This window comes from Ctenocephalides felis, unplaced genomic scaffold (genome assembly GCF_003426905.1).
Source record: "Ctenocephalides felis isolate EL2017-DRISC unplaced genomic scaffold, ASM342690v1 CF-g0.4_SCAFFOLD_01886, whole genome shotgun sequence".
NCBI lineage: Eukaryota > Metazoa > Arthropoda > Insecta > Siphonaptera > Pulicidae > Ctenocephalides > Ctenocephalides felis.
In genome coordinates this window covers 144366005-144376024 of record NW_020538040.1, presented here as the reverse complement: position 1 = coordinate 144376024, position 10020 = coordinate 144366005, and the positions used below count along the sequence as shown (strand labels likewise).

The window sequence follows — 10020 nt, the reverse complement described above, 5'->3', positions numbered from 1 at the left end:
ATATATATATATATATATATATATATATATTGAGAATATGTATATATATTTATATATTTTTTGCTGGATTATGAAATATTAAGGAAAGAATTTCCATATAGTATACAAACTCGAGAAAAAACTTACGAGCGTACGAGGTAAGAATAATATTGAAAAATACAGTTTTTTGAAATATTTATATTGCATAACAATAAATTATAATCATTTATGTAACATTTTATTTGCAATATCATCAGGTTATAATAGTATACTTAAATATTTTATAGTTGGTGCGAGATATCGAGCAATGAAAATTACAATAATTACCTACTGGGATCTCAAGGGACGAATTTTAATATTGTACACAAACTCTGGAAAAAATTATGGGTATAAAAGGTAAGGATATTGATAAAAATAACAGTTTTAAAATATATTTTTTATTGTAAAAGGATAAAAGTATAAGCATTCAAACACATTTTAATTACACGTTATATTTCATTTTAGAGTAGCAATAAAAGTTACAATAATCATTTATGTTTTTTGTATTTGTTTTTAGTGATTGTTGCAGAGTCTGAGACATAGCCTTCGTAACTCCGATTGCCACAATCTTCATCAGATGAGTGAACGATTGACATCCAGTAATCGAAGAGGCTGCTGATACTCTGGGTGTCTGAAGCAGAACCGCACTCTGACCTCATAGTGGTCGATGAAGACCCTCTACTCTCCGTAAATATATGGGATGATGAATCCACTAATGTAGAGCTCTCAGAACATGTTGCATCGCTGAACCTGTCCAGCGGAATTGCACTCGATTCTCGGTTTTCTAAATCAGTTTTAGACTTCTTCTCAAGCTTTCTCTCGGCGTCTCTTAAGTTAGACATAATTTTCCGCTTGGCAACCATTTGTAAAGTAGAATCGCTCTGTGACCCCGGTTTTTGCTCGACAATTGTCGTGCTTTTGGGAGTTATATTTGGAACTGTTCGTGTAATTGGTAATCGACATTCGGAGGGCCGTGGCGTTCCAACACTTCGAAGCTTGGAGGGTCCTGCAACAGGTTCGGGGTGGTCAAATTCTGGAATAGCGATGGCGCTACTCGAGGATACATCACCCGCTGGAGATCGAAATAACATTCGGACTTCGCCTCTATCAGCTCTGTTCAACCTTTCTATAAGTCGCTTCCTAATTTCTTCTCTGTGCGCTCTTGTTCTAAGCACTTTCTTCTTACCCCTGGCAATATTATCCATGGCTTTTTGTTAATTTTGTTTGCTCTTATTAAACTCAACAGTTACAAACCGTCCGATTTGCGCCAACGCTAGAGTGCTTATGATCGACCAGAGAGATGGAGAGTAGAAATCTGTACAGTTTGCGCGCGCTGGTCAGATGAGTTTTTTGTGTTTTCCAAACTTTTTGGTACCAACATTTTTTAACGCGAAAATTCAAATTATGCCAATCGTCTGTTCTGCATGAAATCAATTAAATAATAAAGTTTATTTGATTTTCAGCTTGAAATTTTATTGTCTTTTGTATTATATCTATTTCAGAATTATAAAATCGTATTAAAAGTTCAAACTTGATAATATATGTAGTTAATCGAGCAGTTTTCTATGGCTATGTTTTGGATATAATTCATATTAATTAGAGACATCGCAAATATTCTGGAAAATAAACTAGTTGACTTATGTTTTCAATTTTTCTTTCACAATTTCTCTTGCTAATACTCATTTTCATTACATTTTTATGTATTTTTAAATATTCTCCTATAATTTTTTTTGCAAATGCTTATTTTTAATACATTTTTATGTATTTTTAGTTATTCTCTTATAATTTCATTAGCAAATACTCATTTTTAGTACATTAATCATGCATTTTTAAGCTTTGTTCCATAACTTTCCTTGCAAATGCCTATTTTTAATATATTTTTCATGTATTTATAAGTATTCTTTTATAATTTTTCATAAAGTTGTTCAATTTATTGTTGTTCGGAAAGTACTTTCGTTTTTTATACAACTCATTTTCGTATAATAAACAAATACTTGATTAAATTATATATTGACTGCTTTGTTCGAACATCTTTTTGTTATATTTGTAGTATTTGCATATTTCCGAGAACATATCTTTTTTTAATCGTTATTGGCAAAAACTGACAAAGGTGTATTTTGACCTACTCATTATTTGTTCACCATCTAACATTTTTTTAGTGGCTGGAACAAATAATAATCCTATGATGTCAGGTCTGGTAAATATTGTGGGCGTGGCATTGCGTCCCCTTCAGCTGTAAAAGCTTTTGACGATTGGCCAAAGTTATGTGAGGTCGCGCCTCGTTTTGATGCAATACTACGCCTTACCTGTTGATTAGTTTTGGCCTTTTCTGTTAAAGCTACGATATGTTAAGCCAAAAAAGCTGAAAAATAAACAATTCGTCTAAAATCTGTTCAAACATATACAGTATCACCTTTTTCTGGTGATGTACTTTGACTTTGGAACTGGTTTGCCCAGGTTACTCTTGTTTTTGTTTCTTGAGGAATTGCATATGAAGTGTTGTATACAACCTATTTTTTCTCTTCCAATTCTTTTTCAAAAACTGATCAGATTCCTGACGTCACAGGTTTCTCTCTATGAAAACCTGTAAAACTCATACATTAGGCTTCGAGGAAAATCCCAGACCATTCAAGTGGTCATAAACTGTTAAATTTTATCAGCTTCAACCATTATTTCTCAACGTGATCGCTTCGACATCAAAATTTCCAGATCAAAAATTAAAAAAACCAGTTCTGACATTGTCGCACAATTAACACTTTCCAAACTCATCGGTCAATTTTATTTTGGATTGAACATCATTTTTAACCTTTTCTGTAAACAGTAAAATGTGCACACATGAACCTTAATATATAAGCTTTCAAACTTAATTCATATAATAATTATAGGGTTTGAGTGTGATGTTGGGTTGAAAAAATACAATTTAATCTTCTGTCGCAAAAAACGAAATTGCATTTCGAACAACCTTATACAAGCAATCATACACACCTAGGTACTTGTATATTACTTTAGCAGCTGCTACTCAAAGTATTATCAATTACTATTTGTAGATAATGCATTTAGACCAATTAGCCTACTACCTATCCTGTACAAATTATTCTCTACAATTATTAACAAAAGAATAAGTACAACACTAAAAATGAAACAACTCGTGAAACAAGTGGATTTCAGGAAAGACTTTCTCCCACATTCATACAATCGAGAACATTATATAACTTATATAACTTTCATAGACTATTAGAAAGCTTTCGATTCCGACTCAACAAGGGAGTTGAAGTTTCCCATAAAAAGAGCAGTAAGACAGGGGGATTCTCTATCTCCAATAATATGTATATCGATCCTGGAGAACATCATCGGTAAGATGGATTGGCGCAGATTAGGCATATATATAAACGACAAGCATCTAAGCCATGCACCTTAATTTTTCAGGCGACATTGTACTTTTGTCAGTGACAACCGGAAAGATATTTTTAATGATAGAGTTTCTGCACTAAGCTAGTGTCCAGGTTGGTCTGGAGATAAACTTAACGAAAACCGTAAAACCAACAACAGACAAAAAATTCCAGAAGGGAGAGAATCAAGGGAGACCACTAACCAGATGGGGAAACGATCTAAGACGAACAGCTGACATGATCTGGAGACGTAACACAAGATAGAGATGCATGGGCAACATTGGAGGAGGTCTATTCCCAATCCGGAGTTCTTGCCGAATAACTCTATACAATATATACTGTGTATTTATGTTTCTTTTTATAAATACAGCAAAAAAGAGGAATTACTTAATATAATATTTCTGTGTATACACGTTTATTTTAATTTTATTTATAAAAAAAATTACCCACTGGTCTAATCTAGTAACTTTTATATTATTTTTCATTTGTTTACTTTTGTATTATTTTTGTTTTATATTGTACTCCAAATAGATTCTCCGCTGGGAGATGGCTGGGAGTATCTATTATAATCGAATTATAATGTTATTCTATTTTTATATTGTTAATAATCTCTTTATATATATATATATATATATATATATATAATCTAACACAACAGCCCCTTCCAATTATAAAAGCAGAATCGACGTTCATCCTAACGATTTATAGCCTGTTAAGTGTACTTGGAAGCCTACCAGGCTGAAGCAAAAATTACCCACTAACATAACATAGTAACATTTATATTTTTCTTATATTTTATTTTTTTTTTGTTTTTGTTTCATATTCTAATAAAATCATATGTATTATTATAATGTTATTCCTTTTTTATATCGTTAACAAAATCTTTGCTCATTGCTTATCTGCTTATAACAGATTGCTGAATAAAAGGAATTAAAAAAAAATTAGAATCAGGTTTTTTTCCGAATCATTCGAATCAGGAAAGTTTCGAGTCGGAGGATCAAATCATCATCAGATATAAATAAACTAGGGCATGGCATCGTGCTTCAAGGCAATTTGTTGGAACTTCCCGTACAGTAATTATAAGTTTTGGTACGAAACCCAAAAAAAATTACACAAAATGTATACACATTATTAAAATATATGATAATTTGATGTACATATGTCCAATAAACATTTTTGACCGCCAAATGAAATCTTTTTAACTTATTTTTATTGAGAGTCCATAAGCGCTGCACCTGCCTTCCCAAAAATTTCATCAGTTCTTATTTATCTTGTCAATGTAAAATGTTTTTTGAATTACTAAAATCGGACGCTCCGTTCTCTTAAGCACTAAGTTACCGTTTTTGGCACTTTTTGCCTCGTATCTTCAGAACCGCTAGACCTGCCTTCGCCAAAAACTAATCAGTACGTCTCCTTATCAATACGAATCGAATGTTTTTTGAATTATTGAAATCGGTTGATCGGTGTTCCTGAAATCGTTAACGAAAATTTGTATCCGCACACACGCACACACACATACATACATACACACACACATACAACCATTTTTTTTAATGTATACCAAAATGTTCAGAAACCTTTGAAACGTAAAGTTGTATACAAATTTTCATTTTCGATTTTTTTGCGATTACTATAACTTACACTGCGAGAAGTTAATAAAACAATTAAAAGCATTGCATAAGGTAAAATAACGAATGTTTTAAAAGTCGTTATTATTAACATCAATTATTTTTATATAGGTTTATTTAATATTAATTTATTAGTAGAAAATGCTGATAGGATTTCTATCATCGTAATCGTATTATATGGTCCAAGATCCTAATCATAGATAAATAAGCATAAATGATCCTACCAAATATATCATAGATAGGAGCAAAGAGAGTCCTTAATTCGAGAAATCCTAATCTTCATATCGTGTTGGTACTCGTTGCTTCACGTATGAAAGGTTTGACTAATTTATTTCGACTCTGGCAATACTACCTGATGGGTTATTTTGTTTGAAGTATCCATCATTGTGGATTTTTGACTTTAGGCCAGGACAACTTGATCTTTCAGAAATGGCTACTCAATTAGTAAAATTATCAAAATTGTTAAGGGTTAATGGCAATAAAAATTGTCTGTTCCAGGTAACTATATATGTGGTGCTGATTCATTAATTCAACATGTTTCCTTGATTGTAAACGTATCATAACCTCTGTGTGTTACATTTCTAAATTACGTAATTTTCAATAATATATGAGATTGATATGCGGTGTTGATGTTAAAACTTGCGTTTGCTTTTTGTTTTTAGAGAATTCAGAACAGAAGTACAGCTTTAACCGATTACAAGCAAGCACTCATAAATGTTCCTCCAACGCAAGTGTCTTGCTTGGAAAGTGGCCTCAAAGTTGCGACAGAAGATTCAGGTAAATAAATTATTTCTTACTTTTTAAAATAAATATCTTACCAAATTATGTTCGAAATTTTAATGTCTTATAGTTATAACTTCAACTCTTTTTTGTACTATAAAACTAATAACAAATATTTTTATTTTTGATAGGTCATTCACATTTGTGTGTGATTTATATAGTATTGATACAAATACTTTTGCACAATAGACAAGTAATCAGATAGATAATTGAAGTATTTTAAGTAAACCGAAATGTTATTTGTGAAAATAACTTCCTCATTGTCAAATCTGTCACTGAAGGGGCACATGGTGCTAAAAAAAGTCTGACATTTTTAGTATCTCGAAGGAGAAGTTTATTTTTTTGCCAGAATGTTAGACTTGCTAATTTTGTTTTTACAATTATTTTGAATTGTTTAAGACGAAATTTAAAAGAAGTATCTGAAGTACTTTACTTCTCGTCAAATATTCTTCTGAAAAAACTTTTGGACCAATTTTAAAAATTTGAAAGCAAAAAATTTTGATCTAGGTTTGAAAATTTAAAATCTGTTTAAAAGATATTAGTTGGGAATCGGCTCATAAGTTCTTGGCAAAGATCAGCTGTGCTGGTACTTTTTAATTAAATGATAAACAAGTTTTTTTTATTTTAATGAAGTTTAACATGGCAATAGAGTTCATGTCTAACTCTAAGCGAACATGCCTTACAATATTATAGTTTTATAAGTGATTGAAATATTAAACTTTGAATTACAGGCATATGTTTGTGCACTATAATACTTAAAATTACTGATATAAGTTTGTTTAAAGTAATAAGTAAAAATTATCTAAATTGCTAAATACTAATTCTTAAATTGATTATTGCAATGCTACTTACACCTAATTTTTTTATGACATGGGCATAATTCATATTTTTAGGAGCTGCAACTGCTACTGTTGGTTTGTGGATAGACGCTGGCTCAAGGTATGAAGATGCCCGTAACAATGGTGTTGCACACTTTTTGGAACACATGGCATTCAAAGGAACTGCTAAACGCTCCCAAACAGATCTTGAACTTGAAGTTGAAAATATGGGAGCCCACTTGAATGCTTACACATCTCGTGAACAGACTGTGTTTTATGCTAAATGCCTTGCTAATGATGTTCCAAAAGCTGTTGAAATTTTGAGCGACATCATTCAGAATTCACGTTTAGGTATTATATAGTTTATAAAAGATAATTATACCATTTTTATAATTTTTTCCTAATGGTTTCAAAAGCTGTAAAATTTCTGAGTCACATCACTCTATTAGATATTATATAATTCTCAAATAACTATTAGGATTATATAGTTTATAAGGACAATTTGATTTGTATAATTATTTACAGTTACTTTCGTTTAATTTTGTTCTTAAATTTCTTTTCATTAATTTTTGTATAGTACAATTGATGTATTCAAATGATTCAAGGTAGAAATATGGAATTTTATTAACAATTTGTTTCTTTGCACTAATTATTTGATATTTGTTAGAATTAATACTTATAGAAAGATTGTATAATAAAATGAGATTTTTGTAGGAGAAGCCGAAATCGAAAGGGAACGTGGTGTTATTCTACGTGAAATGCAAGAAGTTGAAAGCAACTTACAAGAAGTTGTATTTGATCATTTACACTCAACTGCCTACCAAGGAACTCCATTAGGAAACACAATTTTGGGGCCAACTCAGAATATCAAGTAAGTTTTCAATTTCATTTTTATTGAACCCAAGTGGACTTAATAAACTTAATTTTTGTATTTGGACTTATGTGAAGGTTGATACGCTATGTCTGTATCGTTTATATTTTTTGTACTTATCAGTGTGTAATTATTACTTTTCTTTAGATGCATCAGCCGTAATGATTTACAGGAATATATTTCAACACACTATCAATCACCAAGAATAGTATTAGCTGGTGCTGGTGGTGTTAAACACGAAGAATTGGTTAAATTGGCTGAAACACAATTTAATAAATTAACTACAGACTTTGACAAGAAAGCTCCTTGTATTACTCCTTGCAGGTGAATTTTCATTTGTTTTAAGGGGGGTATTTTGGTCTATAGATATAAATATTGTCATTTTTGAAAGATTGTAAAAAAAGGAAATAATATTTTAATCAATGCTTTGAGAATATAAAAAAATAACATTATTCAAGTTTCAATACTTGAAAGTGATGAAGTGGGGAGTCTCTAAAAATTGGTACCTGACTATACCCTTTATTATAGCCTTCCCAGACAATCTGATTATCTAAACAAATGGAGGACAAAAAATATATATTATTAATCTAGAATCTTGTTACAATTGTATGAGCTAGGGACAATTTAATATATTTTTTCTTCATAAAATAGCTAGCAACTGTCTAAAAATAAAAAATTTTCACAACTTTTTTTGATACTCTTATTTTTTCTAAAAATAGTAAAAGTCTGAATTCGGAGATGAGAGTACTTCATACTGAAGAGAAGACTCTAGAAAATTTTCAAGTAAATTGGTCCAGTAGAAGTTGAGAAATCGTGGGTATCGTATCAAAAAAGACAGTTTCTAGAAAAATGCTTTTGAAGTTAAACAGCACTATCATGAAATTATCAGAAAATAATTTGAATTTTGAAAAATCGTTTTTGTACAAATATTCTTGAGTAGTTAAACTTTTGAAATATCCAAAAAACAAATAGATTTTCTAAAAAAAATTAGACCAGAGTACCCCCTTTAAGTAATTAAATTCTTAAGTGAACATTGAATTTTTTACTATTTTGTCATAGATTTTGTTTTTTTATTACTAATGTTGTTTTTTTTGTATATGCTACGAAGCATAAATAATTTGTTACTTATGAGACTTAATTTTTGTAATAATTTACAGGTTTACAGGCTCAGAGATTCGTGTTCGAGATGATTCTATGCCATTAGCTCATGTTGCTATTGCTGTTGAAGGTTGTGGCTGGACCAATCAAGATAATATTCCACTGATGGTAGCCAATACACTGATAGGTTTCTATTTTTCTTTAATATATAAACCGTACTTATATTAAGCACATATTAATGCTACATTCTTTTTTTAGGTGCTTGGGACAGGTCACAAGGTGGTGGCAACAGCAATGCTTCACGATTAGCACAAGCCAGTGCTGGTGGTGGTTAGAAACATTTTCTTTAATTAAACTTATTTAATTTTGCCAATATTAAGTTTGGAATTTTATGTTATCTTTTAGGTTTATGTCACAGCTTCCAGTCCTTTAACACATGTTACAAAGATACTGGTCTGTGGGGTATTTACTTTGTTTGTGATCCAATGCAATGCGAGGTACTTAATTTTTCAACTGTTAATTGACATAATTAGATTTTATATCATTTTTGTTAAATGATCTTCTTAATCAATTATATTTTATCTTTTCAGAATATGTTATTTAATATTCAAAATGAATGGATGCGTTTGTGCACAATTGTTACAGAAACTGAAGTAGAACGTGCAAAGAATCATTTGAAAACAAACATGCTCCTTTTGCTTGATGGTATGTCTAAGACAATTTACTGATCAGTAAATACGAAAAGTGATGCAATCTAAACATATTTTTTGCTTTGTTTTCAATCTATTCATCCAAACTTAAGTTGGTTTCTATTGTAATTAATTAATTTATAGGAACAACACCTGTTTGTGAAGATATTGGTAGACAAATGTTATGTTATGGTAGAAGAATTCCCATTCATGAACTTGAACAAAGAATTGAGGTATGGCTTGTAAATATATATATAAATATTTATATATATATTTACTATTAAAGATTTATTCAAAGCGTAACGGAATGTGAATTTTGAATTGCTAATTTATATCTCAGATGAGTGTTGTTAATTTTTTTTTATTTGTAACTATTCAAAGAAATCGTTCACTTTTACTTTTATAGCTATACTTTAATATGCAATTAATTCTGTTTTTCAGTCTGTAACTGCCCAAAATATACGTGATGTAGCCACCAAATACATTTATGACAGGTGTCCCGCTGTTGCAGCTGTAGGACCAGTTGAAAATTTGCCCGATTACAATCGTATTCGTTCATCTATGTACTGGCTCAGACTATAATTTTATTTAGAATTTAATTTAAATCTTATTTTAAATATCTATAGAGAAGCAAATCCATTAAATTACTGTACAGTTATTCATTTATATACAGGTATGTCTATGTATTGTCGGTAGTAATGAAAAAACGGATTATTTCTTTTTCAGTTT

General features: G+C 30.5%; 1 protein-coding gene across 2 annotated transcripts; it reads left to right on the top strand.

Moving 5' to 3' along the window:
• The first annotated feature begins 5344 nt into the window (after window positions 1-5344).
• Window positions 5345-10004, top strand: LOC113376622 (mitochondrial-processing peptidase subunit beta). 2 transcript variants are annotated; one of them, XM_026616612.1, is made up of 11 exons: window positions 5345-5545; window positions 5707-5812; window positions 6709-6984; window positions 7348-7504; window positions 7652-7828; window positions 8662-8789; window positions 8861-8932; window positions 9008-9099; window positions 9193-9307; window positions 9436-9524; window positions 9733-10004. In XM_026616612.1, the coding sequence occupies exons 1-11, from the start codon at window positions 5465-5467 to the stop codon at window positions 9871-9873; spliced, it is 1434 nt and encodes a 477-aa protein (XP_026472397.1). In that variant the 5' UTR covers window positions 5345-5464; the 3' UTR covers window positions 9874-10004. The 2 variants fall into 2 exon arrangements, with proteins under 2 accessions (XP_026472397.1, XP_026472396.1); XM_026616611.1 differs by having other exon boundaries at window positions 5345-5533; window positions 5698-5812; window positions 9733-9999.
• Window positions 10005-10020: the final 16 nt, after the last annotated feature.

What these genes read in the sequence shown, in the direction of transcription:
- LOC113376622 (XM_026616612.1), top strand. Translation starts at nt 5,465, where the DNA reads ATGGCTACTCAATTAGTAAAATTATCAAAATTGTTAAGGGTTAATGGC. An exon ending in TGTTCCAGGTAACTATATAT is followed by an intron (nt 5,546 to 5,706) that starts GTGGTGCTGATT and finishes TAGAGAATTCAG; the next exon opens with AACAGAAGTACAGCTTTAAC. An exon ending in AGTTGCGACAGAAGATTCAG is followed by an intron (nt 5,813 to 6,708) that starts GTAAATAAATTA and finishes TCATATTTTTAG; the next exon opens with GAGCTGCAACTGCTACTGTT.